The sequence below is a fragment of the Triturus cristatus genome, chromosome 9, assembly GCF_964204655.1.
Source record: "Triturus cristatus chromosome 9, aTriCri1.1, whole genome shotgun sequence".
Taxonomy (NCBI): domain Eukaryota; kingdom Metazoa; phylum Chordata; class Amphibia; order Caudata; family Salamandridae; genus Triturus; species Triturus cristatus.
This window is the reverse complement of record NC_140592.1, coordinates 466,727,107-466,746,549: the sequence shown is the minus strand read 5'-3', so window position 1 is coordinate 466,746,549 and position 19,443 is coordinate 466,727,107. Positions and strand designations below refer to the sequence as shown.

The 19,443-nt window shown below is 49.1% G+C and overlaps 1 protein-coding gene across 2 annotated transcripts in view; it reads right to left on the bottom strand.

Moving 5' to 3' along the window:
* Positions 1-7,708, bottom strand: part of YIF1B (Yip1 interacting factor homolog B, membrane trafficking protein) — a 44,101-nt gene extending 36,393 nt beyond the window's left edge. Inside the window, exon 1 of one of the 2 annotated variants that reach the window (XM_085625404.1) lies at positions 7,121-7,708. In XM_085625404.1, the coding sequence (XP_085481530.1) occupies positions 7,121-7,160 (40 nt within the window). In that variant the 5' untranslated portion in view covers positions 7,161-7,708. Of the gene's footprint in view, positions 1-7,105 lie in introns of both variants that reach the window. The other variant, XM_085625403.1, reaches the window with a different exon arrangement.
* Between the last annotated feature and the right edge of the window lie 11,735 nt (positions 7,709-19,443).

Here is a 19,443-nt window from a genome sequence, read left to right as displayed (position 1 = left end):
GATTTGGTACGGCTCGGTATTTAAGAACCGGTAAAATTTATTTACCTACATGAGGCCCAGTATACCCTAGACCAACACATTCTCATTTCTGTCTCCTATGCCCATGGAGCTAGCCCTACTCTTCTTTTCCCAGACTATTCCTCCATGGTCACAGGGACGTTCTCCTTCTCACAACAGGCCTCCTCTTCAGAAATGGGTCTCAACTCCCACTAGAGTGTACGGGCATGTCATGCAGGTCCTTAATAACTCGTTGCCAAAATGTAGTTGTTAAAGGCGGGGTCTTCACACAAGAGTCTGAAGCCATTCAGGTGGGAAGTTATTTATTTGATGTTAGGCCCTTAGGTTACAGCAACAATAGGGTGGGGGTCGTATTGGGTCCATTCTCCCTCTAATCCTCCATATGTCCGAGTTTCCATTCCACACCATAAACAGCAACATTCTATGACATCATTCACCATCAGCATTGCAGTCACCAGCTCACACGTACCGGGAATGGGAACACAATATACTACACGATGAAAGGAATATAAAATGTACATCAGTCTGACAGTGTGCTGGGGGCTCAATTTCTGTGCAGCAGTTAAGAGGTATGGACTAATAGTAAGAGTTCATAGAAGGCCTGTGAAAGTATTCAAATGTATTTCTCATGAAGATCTTTGGCTTAGTTGTGCTCTGCTCATAGACTAGAAAGTGTTTTTTTTTTTTTGGTCCTTGATTTAGTGCTTCAAGACCATGGCGGCCGAGTTCTTTATAGCACAGCATAGTACAAAAGCGGACAGATCAAATACAAGTCATACAATGTGAAATGAAGATTTCATTGTGATAATAACATAACTTTAGCACAAGTGTAAGGAGTTTTGAACATTTATGATGTCCATCTGAGCTCTGAAATGGCAGTCTATGTAGCAGGAATTGTAGTCCTGTTTCAGTGGCATAGTTGTTACTACCCAACTCTTACATTGGCTTGGCCCATCATTCATAGAAAAGGGCATTCCCCATCAAAAACAAATCCCATGGCCATCCTATATGGAGTTCTGCCATATGCCTGGTGGCCATGTAATCATTGATCCAACTCTCCGATCCGCATTTACTTGGCTTAATTTGTCAACTAACAAAATGTGGGCAACTTACACCAGCAGATAAGTTATATTTTACTTGCCTCAATAGGTTTAATGCCTTTGAATCAGGAAAGAAGCCGCCCTACCTCTCTCTTGTTCATTTCTCTGCTGTGGTGAAGGAAGTCAGGGTATTGCTAGATGTAGAATGTGAACAGGGCAAGTTTGCCAGCACTTGCTTCCTCCTCAATTGATAACTAGGAAAAGTCTGCACTACACGCAGACTTTCGTTGATCAGAAATGTCTGGAGTTAAAAGGATCAGTTCATAGGAAACCATCCCTTCGAGATGTCAGTAAATGACAAGGATACCAGAAAAGGGCATATGGACAGTTCTCATCCAACAGGGATGCCAGAGGGGAAAGGGACCTACCAAGTAAAGACAGCTATACAGCCATGCAATATTGATAGAAATAATAACATTAGTAATGTTATTATTACAGTATCGTCGAACAACTTTACATGGAACATTTTTATATGTAAATATATTTACCCAATGGAAACTGGTATTTATTTAGGGTGAGCAGATTATATTTCCCAGCAAGTCAAATTTGCAATCAGTCATTGTTTACACAAGTTCTAATCCATGGAGTCACAATGGATACGAAATCTATCTTTAGTCATTCAGGATTCCTTCAGTGCAAGCTCAGAGGCTCCCACCATAGGTAGAGGAATGTGGTGATCATATGAAGCTTCATAAGCAGTCAAGGATGGCATCTCCTCAAAGCATGGTTACCCGGTATCATCTGACGTCGCTAGGAAGACCCTGTCACCACTGTGCGAGTGCTCCTCACTGTTGTAGCATGCTTGTGGGCTGACACAGATACTTGTTAAAGCATATGCGGCCTGGACCTACATGCATGGGAAGAAAGTTGCAGTGAACCCTTGGCTAGGATATGCACAGTCAGGTAGTTGCGGCCCTGACTTGAGTGAATACACGCCGCAAGGTGCATCCCACCTCGGTCTTATGTGTTTTTGTAAGCAGACTTCTGTGGTTCTCGCATGGAACCACTGAGACTCTGTTCAGCACCTGGCTTTGTTTTCTCAAGCAGTGTGGTTTCTTTGGGTGTTTCTCGTACCAGGAACATGCTGGGCGTCTCCTTTAGGTCAGTCTTTCCACCTGTAGGCCCAGGCAAACTGTCACAGCAGCTAAACTTCGAGGAAGACTCTCTGCATCTCCAACCGAAAATGCAGACTTCTGGTGACGTCCCCTCACCTCTCAGAGAACAGCTATCAAGCAAACACCAGCCCTAGTCACATAGCAGTCATTCAATTACTCTGCACTGTCTTTCTTAGTCACGAAGAACTAGGAACTAGAATAAAGTGGGTGGTACGCATCCCAATTTTATATACATTTTTTATTTTAGTCTGGAGATGTAGAATCACGGTCTCAAACTTCAGAACTTATTTAGGGTGGTTCTCCTTCAAGCGTTCTGCTCAGGCTGCTCTCTAGACACAGCCATTGTGTAAGTGAGACAGCTTATGGTAGGTAGCACCGGTCCAGTCCTCAAACTAGAGCACCCCTACATAGACACAATGAAGTGTGAGGTTTCTGCATCTGGCGGTCATCAGGTTCTATGAAGTAACTATCAGGAATAGAAACAAGCATTTGTAATGCAATAGATCTCACATTTGCGATAGTTTAAGCTATTGGCATTGTAAATGACAATGCTTTTTATTTATCTGTTTCGACAATTAACACATAAATAAAAGGCATTGTCATTTACAATGGCAACAGCTCAAACTCTCGTAAATGCGAGACCTACTTAATTTCAAGGAAGCGCAGGGGTGTGGAATTCCTATAGCCCGACGCCCAGGACATATTGTTTGGGGTCAAGGGCAACGAGTTTTAATGTGTATTTTGTCCTTGGGACAAGTAAGACCAACCTCCTGCAGCACAAACCCTTTGGCTGCCAGTTTGCAGTACCACATTATGGATCATGGAAGAGCACTGTCTGCAGTTAAGCTAATATCTTTGTCCATATTTTAATACTGTTCAAACTTGTATTTATGGTTCATTAATTGAAAGCCTTTATTATTAGGGTGAGCGCTCTAAGTAAATGTAAGCTCTGACTGCACTACTGTCTCTGGTTCCAGTATAAAAATGTATACACACGTTTTCAAAGTTTAGCAATATGAGGCTATGTATAATGCTCCCTGAAAGCTCACTGATTTTATGCAAATATTTGCAGAATCTTGAAAACAAAAAATTGATGATTCTTTGCTTTCAAAATAAATATTCCTTTCGCTAAACTACTGTAAATTGTCAGGTACCTTTGTGTTGATGCATGCTAATATTTACCCAAAATATTAATAATGGAAAATCAGTGTAACCAGTTTTAATAAGAGTATGTTAAACAAAAATAAACAAACATTGGCAAAGCCAGTATGCCTGAAATTGGTGGTCAGCTTTTTAGTTTTGTCAATAGTTTTGGCATGGTTTTTGTAAAACCTTAATGGTGTAGGAGCTGCGGCCCTCACCATTATAACAAACATAGGCAAAAGCAAAAAAAATGTTGGTCTCAAAAAGCACACTACGCCACAGTAGTTACTGGCCCTGAAAAAAACTACTTTGTTTGCCGATATGCTACTTCTGGAAGAGCAGAATGCTGTCACTCACAGTGATGCCCACAGATACAGAGAGCAAGAGACAGAATTTTAATCAATGCAAAAGGTCATGGTCCAGGCCAGACCAAATTAGGGGCCCAATCATTTGAGAAAGTCTCAAAAGTGCACCCATGGTATATGTCCTTGCATTAAGTGCAGCTATACAACTCTTGTGAATTCCCAAGAGTTTACAGAACTGGGACAAGAAAGAGTACTCCTAGAAAATATTTGTGAACTGCATTTTAGCATAAGCAAATATGCATGTGTAAGTTTGCTCATGTGAAAATCTGAGTGTTTGCAAGTTCTTTCCCGCCAACTACTTTTTCCCTCAACTCTGGAAGAAGGGTTACTTTTGCCATGGTCAGACATACATTTCCAACATTTCTCAGTATGGGAAAAGATTAGAGAAGAGTTGTTGAAACCCCTTAAAACATACAAGCTAGTAGATTTGCACAGACTCAAAAGGGCATTCTAACTGGAATTATTGCTTACCAGTACCTTCAGCCCCAGTATGTAGCTCTGAGGAAATGCGGCTACATAAGGGGATTGCAGGTATTCAAACAATACTATGGTATGATCCCGGGCATAATCAGAGGGGCTATATCAGAGCTCTAATATAATGAGATTGCTGCCATAAGTTGTCGCCGCACTACATGGCTCCAAAGGGACAAGTGAATTTTGTTACAGGACATGTACATTTATGAAGCAACCTGCCCCATGGACAAGTAGACATTTTATTAAATTCCACACCCCTGAAGCGACAGTCATTGTCCCGGGCTGCTTGGAAAGTGAAAGCGCGCATGGCGCGCTGAATGTTGCAGGAAAGCATGTTATGCCTACAGTAGGAGAAACTCGGTAAAGAAAATAGTGCTTACAGACTAAATGAGACCTATTGTGTAACAACAGAAGAAAAAAGGGCCAGTCCTAATGGGAGGTTACAAATGAAGACAAGGCGGTATTAAGGAGGGACTAACAAGACTATTAATGAATCAGAAGTCAGCATTTACGGAGGACAATGACACAAGCCAATGGCAAATATGGGTGGAGAGTGGGCGGGGCTTCAAGTACACACTCAAGTACAGCGCATACACTGCCCAGGCTCGACCTAAAAGGGTAGAACCGACCTTGAAAGATCCTCACTTTACAAAACCAAAACTATAGTCCTACCCTTCACCCCTACCATCTACCTAATGACAGTGCTCAGAAAGAAACAATCTGCAGCCTCCTGCTAGCAAAGTGTTCATGAAATTTCTAAAGCTTGCTTTAGCTGCATGCTCCTCACTTCAGTGCCTGGATACCACCCATCATGCAGCCACAGAAATGCAGGTAATACACTTCCATAATCTGAGGAAGTGGTCCTCACCCTCATTCTTGTGCCATGGTAAACCAGTGGCAATCAAAATGAATCCCACTGGTTTCAGTACTCAGATTCAGGCACACATAGTCCAACTACTACACATACCATATGCACACAGTATTTTAGCACATGGTTCTGAGTTTTCACACATCAGTGGGTATTTGCACCAGACTGACCAATATGGCACAATCTAACAGAACAGAATAAAAGGGTTGGCCAGCTACCAAAGATCACACAACTTAGTGGGCTGCAATCACCTCCTTATATGCTAAACCAAAGCCAAGGGAAACAGCACTATGAGCAAATTCTGGGCAAGTCCTTACAGGCAACAGGTCAGAATCTGGACCGCGCATTGTCTGGGACATACTGAGACAGCTGCACACCCTAGATTAGCATAACACCAATTCCAAAACTAAAAGTCAGGATAAAACATGCACTCAGGACTTGGGTACGTGTCCATGTACCATGCAGGGGACATCCTTTCCCAACAGTCATCATGAGATAAACAAGCATTTGCAATGCAATAGGTCTCGCATTTACGCAAGTTTAAGCTATTGGCATTGTAAATGACGATGCCTTTTATTTATGTTTGAAAAACGAAAACACAAATAAAAGGCATAGTTATTTGCAATGTGAATAGCTCAAACTCGCGTAAATACGAGACATATTGCATTGTGTAAATGCTTGTTGTTCCTTTCACTGTAGCAGTGACCTGGTCTGTTTTAAAAAAAAAATAAGACCTTTGGCCTCACGCTGTTTGTTCATTTGCATCTCACTGATGCTGGGAACAAAGAGATTGCAATCTTTACTGCCGATCTTTACTGCCGTGCGGCCCGCGAAAGTGAAAGCAAACGAGTGCTTTCAGGCCTCCAAATGGTGCGCGCGCCCGGCGCACATGCACTGTATTTGGAGGCCTGAAAGCACTCGTTTGCACTTCCAGATCCCCCATTTACAAAAGCTCACGCGAGAGCAGCGCTAAAGCGCTGTCTCAGGCGAGCCCTAAAAAGCATAAGCGAAACATGCAGAGTAAATTACAGCTATCAGGTGATTAAAATTATAGTTTGTGTGCCTACCTACCACACTTCTTTCTCCATCACTCAGCAGAGCACCTCTCTTGTCACTCATGGATGGCATCAAAACAACATAGGATCACATCAAGCACAACATACTACAGACTCCACCATGATGAGCGCTTCGTCGCCTTTCAACAGGGTAAAACATGCCATATAAATAGGCTACCCTGGGTCACTGGAATTATTCAATTCAGTGGCTGCTGTGTGTTCTACATAGTTATGGATGTGCCCAATTTATGACACAATCCACCTTCTGCTACATTATTTGCAGATTTCATAAAAACGAAATTCTACCTCAAACGGATCAAAATTTGGTTAAAAAAATGCCATAACGTGGTCCTGAACAATGGCAGACCCTTTGCAAAACCAATGACCTTCCAGTTCCCGAATGATGTAGTCTAGTAATCAATTTGTGGTAATGAGGTGCAACTTTACCTATACACTATTCATAGGCGTTGAAATGGCAAACTATGATCACGGATTATGCCACATAAATTGCCTTTTCTTACTGCATAATTTTGTCAATCCCCCTTCAAAAATTGTGCTCCATTGTCACATAATTCTAGCGGACCTGCCAATCATATACTAACTAGAACTTGAAACGAAAGCTCCAAATAAGTACTGCAAATAATCCTTACATTGCAATTATTGGGCAGTGTATAACGAGATAAGTCACGGTGTTCGGGAGTGAAAACAACACTAAAGCTTTATTTATTGCATGAAGACAAAGAATTCACTGTACGAGCTATTACACACTGCCGTGCAGTTACGCTAAATTGACAACACACGTGATAGTTATTGACCAATGAGAAAGTGGCAGCATCCATTGTGTCCAGGACTACACAAAAGCTATAAACAGTACACATCACCAAACCCCTTCCAGTCCTCCACTGAAACGCAAACCTCTCCCGTCCTTTTTAATGACGGCAGGAGGTACAAGCACCGCCACACTCACGTAGCCGGTACTCACGCTGCCGGGCTCCGCCACCAGGGACGGCTTCGAACTGCATGGCTCCAGCTGTCAGAAAAGGGAAGGGACTGGCTCCCAGTCGAGGAAAGACCTCTTAGCGACGGCACTTCCGTCACGTGACGTGCACGTCATATTACGCCTGGGCTAAGGCCTCCGCGTCCTCTCTCCGTAACTCCCAAGCCGGTTCCCGGAAAAGAAGTGTTGGCTATTGTGGCTGAACTGTTGCTCGGTGTTTGGGAGTATGAGCAAAGAACCGAACGGCAGGAAGCCCCAGGGGTGGTTATGGCCAACAGGAGGCCCAGAGTTTCTTGGAGCTGGAAGTAGAATGTGAGGGTCGACAGAGGGATATTAAGGTTTCTGCGAGCTGCTGAGACGCAGATCGGTTGGTTCGAGGGCTTTTACTGAGTTAGGAATTTGTGTATCCCGTTTTTTCGGCTTCATTAGAGACTCCTCCCTCTACATCCACGATTGGCTGCGAGGTCCCCTCGACTCTGACAGATGTAGTGTTTAACGGTGAGGGCTGGATGGAAAATGTCAGTTTACTTGCAGTCAGATTTCAGCTTTGTTATCTTACTAAGGCTGTTTTCTGGGAAACACGCTGCTGTTCTGTCTTCTCAATGACTTTCTGTAGTGTCCTTCCGGACACGTAATAATTCCCAGCCACTCCCCGAGGGCTGGCCGTTACACACACACCACTAGCGGTCATCAAACTTTTAAATACCATGCATGCCCCCGCCCCCCAGTACAAAAATCATCAGCCCCCCCCCCCCAAATATTCTCAAATAATCTATTAAAGCTGGCATTGTTACATATGTCTACGCTTATTTAAAAATTGCAGGTGTGGTGTTGCGGTCTAGTTGACGGCACGCTAGGCGTGACGTCACCGGACTTCCGGCGGCGGCCATCTTAGGATCGGCACTAGCGCGCCGATTCAAATAGAGTACGGAGCTCCGCGCCGGCGCTCCTGCAGAAGAGATCTTAGTAAGGAATAAATCCCTTGAAATCCATACTGTGTCTGAGTCATCTGTAAGGGGGCACAGTCAAGGGGTAAAGAGGCAACATTACAATGGCGACGAGGAGGTGAAACGGCCCCGCGCTGCCTCGGAGGGTGAGTGCCTCGTGCCGGCGAGTCACCGACGTCCACAGTCACCACCCCTGACCTGCAGGAGCGCGGCAGCGTCGCGGAGAGCGGAGGAAGAGCGATACACGGCGGACCAGCCAATCCAGAACCAGAATCCGCACCGAGCAGTCTCGCAGAGGGAGGCCGCCCCAGGAAGAGCCCACGTGGAGAGGACACACACATCGTGGCGGGGGTCACAGGTCGACGCGCGAGCGGCGGAGCCACGGACCAAGGCGACGACCCAGACGCAGGGAGCCCAGACGGCACCCAGGGATCGGGTGGCTCGAGTCCGGTACGGCGGCGGACGGAGGCAAGGGGAACGATGAGTGCCTCATCGACGGGCCTGCCGAACCCGGTACCATTCCTCACGAAGGCCGGGGTTCCGGACATGCCGTGGGAAGATTGGAAACCGTATTTCCTGAATTTCCTGTTCGCCCTGGAGGAAGAGAGTGGTGCTGCGTTCTCGAGCTCACGCAGGAAGAGGATGCTGCTACACCATTTGGGCCCAGCAGGTCAGAGGGTTTACGACGATCTGGTGAAGGTGGCGCGGCCCGCGGCGGACGACAACGTGTTTCAACACGCGCTCGACGACTTGGATGCCCATTACCGCCCAACTGTGTGTGTAGCCGTCGACAGGTACAACTTCTACCACAGAGCGCAACAGAAGGGGGAGTCAATCGACCAGTATGTGGCGGCGTTACAAAAGCTGGCCCTAACGTGCAAATTTGGGGCCTTCCAGGAAGAGTTAATCAGGGACCAAATTGTAATGCACGCAGCGAACGCGTCCATCCAGGACAAGCTGTGGGCTCACGGAGACGAACCTCTCAAAACGTTGATAGCCATGGTGAAGAAGGCAGAAATGTCCAAGAGATGTGCGGAAACGGCAAAGAAGGACCGATACCCGGAACAAGCAGTATGCAAGATTGAAGACCGGAAGGGCCACGAGAGACGGACGACGGCGGAACAGCACGACACACGCCAACAAAGGAGGCCCGCGTCCCGGGGCGCGAAGCAGCTGACGCAGGGACAGGGAAGCGCAAATGGGTGCTACAGGTGCGGCAGTGAAAGGCATGCCGCCAATGACAAAGGGTGCCCCGCGTTCCGGGCCAAGTGCACGTACTGCGGGCTGATGGGGCACTACGAGAGAGTATGCCGTAGGAAGATGTCGCGGCAGCAGGTGAAATACGTGGCGCATGAAGTAACCAAGGAGGAAGAGCAAGAAGGGCAGGAGGAGGACGAAGAGATCCTGATGGTAGACGACCAAATCTTAGGGATTGACAGCGCAGGCGACAAGAAACCGAGGTGCGCCATGACTATAGGGGGCGTCGAAGTCACCATGGTCGCAGACTCAGGGTCCCCCTACACGATCATAAAGAGACAGATATGGGAAGAGGACTTCGCTCCTGCCGTAACACAGCGACTGCGCCCCACGGACATTCACCCAGTGACGTTCACAGGGGAACCCATACCCATGGTAGGATACTGCCCCCTCATGTTCGAGTTCATGGGCAGGACATGTGAAGGGAAACTGTACGTGGCGGAAAAAGGGCCCTCCGTGTTGGGATGGAAGGATCAAGGGAAATTGAAAATAAAGCTTAACCCCGGAGGCCGCATACAAGTGCTCATGATGGAGGACGACCCCAAGAGGGGAGCAAGGCAGTGGAAGGAGGAGTTCCCCGAAGTCTTCAGAGATGACATTGGGAAGCTCACAAAGTTCACCCACAAGATAACCCTCAAAGAAGGGGCCCGACCAGTGTCACACAAAGTGCGAAACATCCCGTTCCGCACCAGGGAGGCAGTACAAGAGGAACTGCAGAGACTGGAGGACAACGGGATCATCGAAGCCATCGACAACGCGGAATGGCTGGCCCCATTAGTCGTGGCGCAGAAGCCGAACGGGAAGGTGAGGCTATGTGTGGACCTCAGGGAACTAAACAAGAACATAGTGGTGGACAAGTTCCCCCTGCCCCGCATCAACGAGATGTTAGCTAAGACCAAGGGCGCCAAGTGGTTCTCCACTGTGGACTTGACATCCGCGTATCACCAGATTGCACTCCACAAATCGTGCAACCACCTCACGTCATTCATCACTCCGTTCGGGTGCTACAAATTCCTACGCATGCCGTTCGGGCTCGCCTCGGCAGCGGCGGTATTCCAAAAACTGATGTACCGCCTGTTCAACAAGATGGAAGGGGTCCAGTTCTTCCAAGACGACATCCTGGTGATGGGCGCCTCCATGGAAGAACACGACCGGAGGCTCGCTGGTGTCATGACGGTACTGGAACAAAACGGGCTCACTGCCCAGTGGGACAAATGCAAGTTTGGACTGGGGAATGTCACGTACCTGGGACACGAAATCAGTCAGGAAGGCATAAAGCCCAAAGCATCCAACGTAGCCGCCATCAGGGACGCGCCCACACCCGCCAACAAAGAGGAGGTACGGACATTCTTAGGGATGGCTGAGTTCTACAGCAAGTTCGTATCCCACTTCGCGTCAAAGACACACCACCTGAGGGCGGTCCTGAAGGAGAAAACGGCGTTCTCATGGAAGGAGGAACAGGAGAGAGAATTCGAAGAGGTGAAGAGAGAAATTTGTGGGGCCGTGCCCATCCAAGGGTTTGACCCCACAGCCCCCACGACCCTGACAACGGATGCCAGCGACCGAGGACTCGGAGCAGTGCTCACTCAAAAGTCAGCGCGAGGAGAGACAGCGACCATCAGCTTCGCGTCCCGCACACTGGCCGATAATGAACGCAGATTCAGCGTGATTGAAAAAGAGATGCTGGCAGTCGTGTGGGCAGTGGAAAGATTCCGGCAGTTCCTGTGGGGAGGACGGTTCCTCTTGCGGACAGACCACAAACCCCTGATCAAAGTGCTCACATCCACGGGCCACGAGCACGCCACCCCGAGAATAGCGAAGATGACCCTGCGGCTCCTTGACTACGTGTACGACGTAGAGTACATCCCAGGCACTAAGAACCGCGTGGCGGACTACCTGAGCAGAGCGGCAGCGAAGGAGTCGGCGGAGGTGCAAGATACAGAGAAGTGGGCCGAGTATGCAGTGGCGTTCATGAGCGATCACGAAAGAGCGATCAGCAAGCAGGAGTGGGAAGAAGAGTACGGGTCGGATGAGAAGGTGACGGCTGTCAAAACGTACGTGACACAGGGGTGGCCGGAGAAGAGGCTACTCGGAGAAGAACTGAAACAATACTGGGAAGTCAGGGAAGAACTGTCGCTAGGGGACAACCCGTGTTTCCTATTCCGAGGCAACAAAGTGGTGCCCCCGAAGGCGCTAAGGCCTAGAGTGGTTACCTTGGCTCACGAAGGACATTTGGGCATCGTGAAGACGAAGAGTAGGGTGAAGGAAGACTATTGGTGGCCAGGGCTGGATCTCGCGGTGGAAAGACACGTCAGAACGTGCGAGCAGTGCAACAATGCAGACAAGACGCAGAAAGTGCTGCGCCCACCACTGGGGCGCTTTGACTACCCGGAAAACCCGTGGGAGGAGATATCCATAGACGTTCTAGGCCCCATACAAGATGCCGGCGGTGACCAGAAATACCTAACCGTGGTGGTGGACAGGTACTCGAAGTGGCCAGAGGTCCATGTGGATGACAATGCGGAGACTGACACCATCCTGGGGTTCCTCACGGAAGTTTTCATCAGGGAAGGGATCCCCAAGGGGATCCTCAGTGACAACGGCCCACAGTTCACGTCTGCCAAATGGGAGGCCTTCATGGACAGGAACGGTATAACCGCCAGACACACACCGGTCTACCACCCGGCGGGAAACGGAGCTGTGGAGAGATTCAACAGGGTGATAATGGGGTCAGTGCAAGCGGCTATCGGTCAGGGAGCAAGCTGGGAGAAGGAACTCAAGCGCATGCTATGGGCGTACCGGATAACTCCCTCGTCCACAGGCTACAGCCCATTCCGCATTCTGAGAGGAAGAGAACCGTTCACCCGAGACAATGTAGCGTGGAAGAAGCTCACGGTGCAGAGTCGTTGGTCACCGGCAGTAGTGCGCAGAAACTTAGAGAGGGCACAAGCCGTTTACACGAACTACTACGACGCAAGGCATAACACCAAAGAAACAGCCTTGGAGAAGGGAGAGTGGGTGAGGGTGAAACTACCCTCACCGGGGAAGAAAGGGGACAGCAAATTCACACCCCCCTTCCAAGTCGTAGAACCCTATTCCACATCAGCATTACTAAGCGACGGGAAGATCTGGGCACAAGATCGGATGGCAAGGTGCTCCAGGATCGACGAGACTGAGCGGAGTGGGGAGCGGGACTGCGAGGTAGGAGCCCGAGCCACCCCGGCGGGGACAGGCGATAATGGGAGACCGGAGAAAGAGGCTGGAAGTGCTCCCAGGGGACCCGGGAGTCCACGAGGAGGAGAAGGCGAGACTCCGCGACGGGGTGACCGAGGAACTGAGTTGAGTGAGAGTGAGCCCCTAGAAGTGTACGGGGAAGCTGAGCCGATGAAGGGGGGAGATACCCCGACCGCAGGCGCGGGAGGCAGGAGAACACGCTGCGGAAGAAGAGTAATGCTCCCCAGGAGGTTTGAGGAGTTCAGCCTAGACCACAAGTAAGACTGTTTGTGTGTTAAGGGGAACAGTGACTTTGGTGTTGTAAAGGGAGGAGATGTGGTGTTGCGGTCTAGTTGACGGCACGCTAGGCGTGACGTCACCGGACTTCCGGCGGCGGCCATCTTAGGATCGGCACTAGCGCGCCGATTCAAATAGAGTACGGAGCTCCGCGCCGGCGCTCCTGCAGAAGAGATCTTAGTAAGGAATAAATCCCTTGAAATCCATACTGTGTCTGAGTCATCTGTAAGGGGGCACAGTCAAGGGGTAAAGAGGCAACATTACAGCAGGTAAGTTCTGTTACCGTTTAAAAAATGTATGAGTGCCAAGCATGCTATTCTCGTCAGGCTTGCCTTACTAACGTGTAAAGTATTCACAGTGTGATTATCAGAAATGGGGGTTTTGAAGAATATTTGGAGTTCTTTCCTTTCGACACCTTCTCCCAGTCAGGGTATAAATGACAAAAGATGTTAGTCATGGCCCATTACAGAGCAGCTTAATGCTGCTCATTTTTTCACTTTAAAACAAAGCACTGTTATGGCCATAATGCTCCTTTTTGCTAGAGCCTGGCACCCCCTGGGATCACTTGAGGCCCCTGAACACCACTGCCCCACACCCAGGGGTGCAACTAGATCTGAACTTCGGGGGGGGGGGGCGCTAGCATTTCCAGCCAGGGCTGGCCCTAGCACTGGTTGCAGACAGTGCAACTGTCTTTTTTTGGCACCCCTGCTCCATTTTCTCCTTCTCCATGAATTCCCTCACTACCACTCACCAACAATGCACATCAAAGCACCTTTCTGACAAGCATTTCATTATTTTTTATAGCACTACTCATAGTTTACTCACACTCTATCTGCGATTTGTTTGGTACACTTTCTTTGTAGCAGGCACATTAACCGTCTGCGCTATGTAGCTGGCAGGAGTGAACATGTGAGTGCACCATGAGCTATATGACAGTGTGAGAGTAGGGTAAGAGGAGTGACTGGAGGGTGAGTGAAGTGACCATATGAATTTGGGTGCAAATGTAAGTGCAGAGTGGGACGCCTGGTTAGCAATGGGCTTGTTTGAGTGAGATTGCAGATGAGCATTGAGGAGGACAGATAAGTGAAGTGTCACATGAGTGCAGGGCTGGCAGGGTGAGGAGTGTGCTCATGTGACTGCAGGGTGAGGTACAGGGTAAACAGTGCAAGTGCATTTGGAGTGCAGAGTGATCACTGTGAGTGCAGGGTGAGTTGTGTGAGTACATGGTGATCAGTGTGAGTACATTGTGATGGCTGTGAGTGCTGTGTGAGCGTGAAAGTGAAGGGCGAGAATGAGGAGTGAGTAGTTTGAATGCAGGGTGCATTCCCAGACACTTGAAGTAACTCAGCATGTTATTGACGGCAGTGTAGGGTTTCAGATATAAGTTAAACTATTGCTATTATGGTATTAATCGGGGATCGAGGGTGGATAATAATGTGCTGATCCTGCAACAAACTTCCAGTGTTATGATTAGGGTTGCCAGCTCATCATTTTGATGTCCCTGATGATAAAAAAATAAGCATTACCTCAAGCTTGAATGTTAAATACAAGTGTAAGGAATAGGCAGAGTGGGGGCACTGGGGGTACTGGAACCAGAAATAAAACTAAGCCTCAGTAACCAGTTTACAAGGGTATGTAAATATGCAAATGGTCTTTAAAGACCTGTGAAAAACTTGGGCGTGCCGGAGATAAGGCTCCATACACTTCCCAGCCGAGCCCACAGCAGCCGAGCTGCAGCAGCCCGGCCTGAGACACACAACGAGGGTGGGGGGCGGAAGCCCTTTTAGCCCTATGGCGTTGCACGCCTGCCCTCACCCATCCAACACAGCATCACAAGTGACTTGTGCCTGTCAGTAAAAGGTACCAAGCACATATGCTCGTGGCCAGTTGCATGTACAATATCCATGTGTCTGGGTCGTTCTTTACTTTCTATGCGGGCCTAGAACCCCAAAATGGCGATAAGGTAGTTTGACCTCCCCATGTCCGTTGGCAGGTTCCGCATGGGGGAAATATAGACTGAGGGTGGGACGCCAGCACCTGCTGCTAGCAGGACAATTGCAAAAACAACAATTGATGGACAGAATGCAGAACAATGTCATACATTCACCCCAGTACAGGGAAGACATGGCTTGGCAGTTCGGGCTGGACTGTTCCCATGAGGCACAGGGTCAAGACTGATTTGCATATGGCCATGTCTAAACTGGGGTGGTGTAGTGGGCAAAAGAACGATGGATTTAACCCAGATCTCTTGACTGGGGGAGAATGTCTGCATTGTCAGCATTCCGTCCATCATTTGTTTGTTGTAACGCTTTTCGCCCTAAGTGGGATGGGTATTCCCAGACGTGGGACCCGTGCTCACTACGCCACTGGAGTCAAGCTATCCTGGCTGATGACGGCTGATAGCCAGAAACCGGTCCTAGGATGCTTGATTCCGGTCCAGGGAAGACATGGCTTGGCAGTTCGGGCTGGACTGTTCCCATGAGGCACAGGGTCAAGACTGATTTGCATATGGCCATGTCTAAATTGGGGGTGGTGTAGTGGGCAAAAGAACGATGGATTTAACCCAGATCTCTTGAATGGGGGAGAATGTCTGCATTGTCAGCATTCCGTCCATCATTTGTTTGTTGTAACGCAGGAAAACAACTGAGGCGCCAGGTACGGGGCAGGCCTGGACAGGGCAAGGAAAAGGCCTCCCTGCGAGTGAGTATGATGGCATCCACCATTAATGCCCTGCAGCTGTCCGCATGCTAATAGACCTGCAGCCACCCACCGTACTGACCTGCCCTGGGGAGAGAGATTTGTGTGAGGAGTGGAGTGCTGTAGAAGGCACAAGGTGCCCTCAACGCTCGAGGTGTGCCTCACTGACACTTGAGTAAAATCCTCCTGCACCTGCAACGGCTGCGTAGGCGATGACTGCACCTTCCGTGAAGCAACAGAAGTACCCACAAGAACAGCCCCTGCAGCCCTCAGCTTCACCCGGACAAGAAGAGTGCAGTGGCCCAGCGGAAGGCACGCCTGCCGATGAACGCAGCACCCTGTCCGCAGGTGAAAGGAGAGCGACACTGCCCGCCAGTTTGAGGAAAGCTGCCACAGTGTGATAAGAGTGACTGCACTGCCACACAGCGGTCGCTCTCGGCACAGCATCCTGGCCTAGGAGACTGGAGGAATGAAGCATTGACCGTCCTATAGCGCAAGAGAAGCCGAGGCTGTCCTAGAGTATGACACCCGGTGGCCGCATATTGCCACTGTAAAAGGAGGACACCTTTTTGCGTCCCGTAGCCAAAAGACTGCTGCACCACACAGAGGCCTGACAGATTGCTGTGAGAGCGCATGGCTCGTAAATGGGCCCTAGGGCAAATCGGACAGCCTGTTGCTACTACATGCGTGTCATGGCGAAACAGGCCCGATGAGGCATGATAGAGGCTGCCATGTGACTGAGCAGCAAGCATCAAAAGAAAAGAGGGAGAAGAAATAACAAACAAGCATTGGCACAGCCAATAGATCTCGCCTTTGGGACCTTATAAGTTGACTACTGTGAACAAGTAGGCAGTAGCGCTTGTGAAAAGCACAGCACTCTTAAAAAAAAAAAAAATAACATATGCAAAAGCGGCAGGCCCCAGACGAAAGCGAAAGCAAGGTGCGTTGTGTAGATAGTAACCTGACCCACGAGGAATGCAGCTGCCACCCTGTGCGCCGCTGCTCGCTCCTGAGGCAAAACGCCGTGGGAGTGAAAAAAGACAAAAGAGGTGGGACATGCACCTGCCTTTAGCCATTTGCGTTCTTTCATTCTAGAAAGCCACACGCAAAAGCTAACCCAATGTGTGGGAGGAGTCAGACCCACACCGAGGAGACACAAGAAGCCTCGCAGAGCAGAGCATGCGCACTGCTAGGCTCGACCTAAAAAGAGAGAAAGTTCACTTTCCCAGGGGCCCCATGCAAGGGGGGCTGGGCATTGCCCAACTTTTCCATGCCTTAAAACATCTCTGCCCACATTCAAGGCTGGCTGGGGCCTGAGACAGCCGTGAAGGTTACCCCAGAATTCTCACACGTGCTGAAGCAGGGCGCCTTTTGAGAGCTCGAGTGGTGCCCCCTCCCCCTTGGCCTGGGAGGGCCATGAAGGTGACACCTGCACTCGCCAGACCTCGTGGGCCTTTCATCCTTCCCCAGATGTGTATTGGGCAGGCCCGGCCGCTTATCATCTCAAAGTCCCCTTGCTAGAGGAAGGGACCTCCACATGTGCAGCGAAGGACGGGCAGTCCGGGTCACAGGCAGGGTCAAGTGCTGGGGCTGCAACCTGTGCTGTGCTCTGCCCAGGCAGACAGAACGGCCGCCTGGGGCCGTGGGGTGCAGGGGCCGATCAGAACCATTGCCCCTTTTCTTGCTGTAGGTGCACCTCTCCCCCATGCTCTAAAATGGCTGCTTCCTCAGTATGATTGGTTTGTGTTTTGTAAGCACGCACCGCTGCCGTCTGCCCGCACTCTCTCCAAAGTGTGCACCCAGGCCCACAGTGCTGCCTTGAGTTTTTGTCTATTTAAGGCCAAAGAGGATGTGACCTAACTGCTAGAGGAATCGACCTCCAAGCTTGGGAACCGGGTTCGAGTCTCGGCAGAGACGCTCAACAGCCTGTGATTCTGGGCAAATCTCTTAATCGCTCAATACCTAACAAAATAAATATATTTGTCTTTAACGCAAGTGGTGCTCAGGTAAAGCGCTTTGAGACATTCGAGTCGAGTTTGCGCTATATAAAACTCCGACAGAAAAAATAAGCCGTTTTTAGAACACAATCAGCAAAACCATCTCAACGTTGTCAGTGACCGTAGACAGCGATTTAAAGGCAAATGAATTCAAACGCTTTCTTAGGGATGGGGTTATTGAAGAGTAACGAAAGAGTGTGCCTAGGAATTATTGGTAGAGCACAACTGCAGAAACCAACTAGGTTTCTAAATAAAGCCCTCACTCACCATCCTGGTTGGTGACATGCTTCATCATTGGGCCCACCGGGAGAGGCCGAGTGCCACCCCGGTGTGCTTCGACGCCAGAATTACTGCGGAGCTGGTTGTGTGTGTGGTGGGTAGTGGAAGTGATTGTTAAAAATGTCTGGTGTGTGTCAAAAAATAAACTTTATTAAAAGCCAAACAGACATATATTAAAAACAAAGTGTGGGACGTAAAAACTGAATAAATTGTTCAGCCGGTCCCTTATAATATGGTCAACATGTTTCTGCCTATGTGTTAATTATAAACTGGCATTCGTCAGGACCAAAAAAGGGGCGTGAGAACCTCGGCGGTATGGGCGAGGACTCGGCGTTTCATGGAGCCGTTTACTGAATAATAGTTCATGTTCAGAAAATTTCACCAATCGCAGTGAACTTTTATGACTGTATCTTACCTTTGGATCCCTAATCGTGATTTGTGGACTTATATATGTCACAGTTTTTTTGGTGAAACATTTTCCTCGAACTTGTGATTAACCGAAGAATTCCTTTCGCTCTTGTTTTTACAAATCTGGATATTTGAGGAGAACTGGTGCTTAAGTGCAAAGCAATTTAAGCTGGGATTGTGGCAATCGATAGGTTCTGTACCGGATTGGATTACTTTCCGATTTTGCCCTGAGGAAGCCCGCTGTCGGGCGAAACGCGTTGGCTGTATTTCCGCTGCTGTTCAACCTGCAACAATAAAAGAACCTACTCTCTATTTGTAAAAAAAACTTGGACTCCAAAACGTTATATATAATTCTTACATTTTGAAGTGTTGCCTCTCTGTATGATCTTTTTGTGCATAAATTATGACTGGCGAAAGTATGGCGCCTTGTGTAGATAGTAACCTGACCCATGAGGAATGGAGCTGCCACGCTGCATGCCGCTGCTCGCTCCCGAGGCAAAACGCAGTGGGAGTGAACATTACAAAAGAGGTGGGACATGCACCCGCCTTTAGCCATTTGCATGCTTTCATTATAGAAAGCCACACGCAAAAGCCAATCCAATGTGTGGGAGGAGTCGGACCCACACAGAGTAAACACAAGAAGCCTCGTAGGCTCGACCTAAAAGCAAGAAAAATGAACCCAAATTGTAAAAAATGGCTAATGCACAAGCACAAACCTGTTTTGCACCCACATTTTCACGCACAAATTGAGCTACTCCCTGTCTACCATGCTGCAGCGGAGACCTTAGCTGAGACTGGTCTAGAGAGCAATGCACACCCCCTGGTGGTGATCAGCAGCCACCGCATGCTGCATCCTCAAGGGAGGAGAAAATAACTGTCTCTCTCTGTGACGGGGGAGGAGAGCATTGTGTGCCCCTTGGTGGCAAGCCACCACCACTGCTTGAAGAGGCACCAGGGCACACCCTGCTAAAGAAAAGAAACCAAGAGCACCAACTCAGGGGGCACCTAGACAATGTATGACTCTGCACCAGAGTGGTGTAAGAGGAACACTCGTAGTGTATGCCCAGCAATACCATACACCTGCACCCAGCGTCACTACCGGTGCCCCCCTTCCAGCACACAAAAGGAAGATTTGCATGAAGTGTACAGAGAGCCGCACCTAAAAATCTTATTGCAACGGAAGGAGCCCTATAGAGAGAGAGCCCTCGGAGAG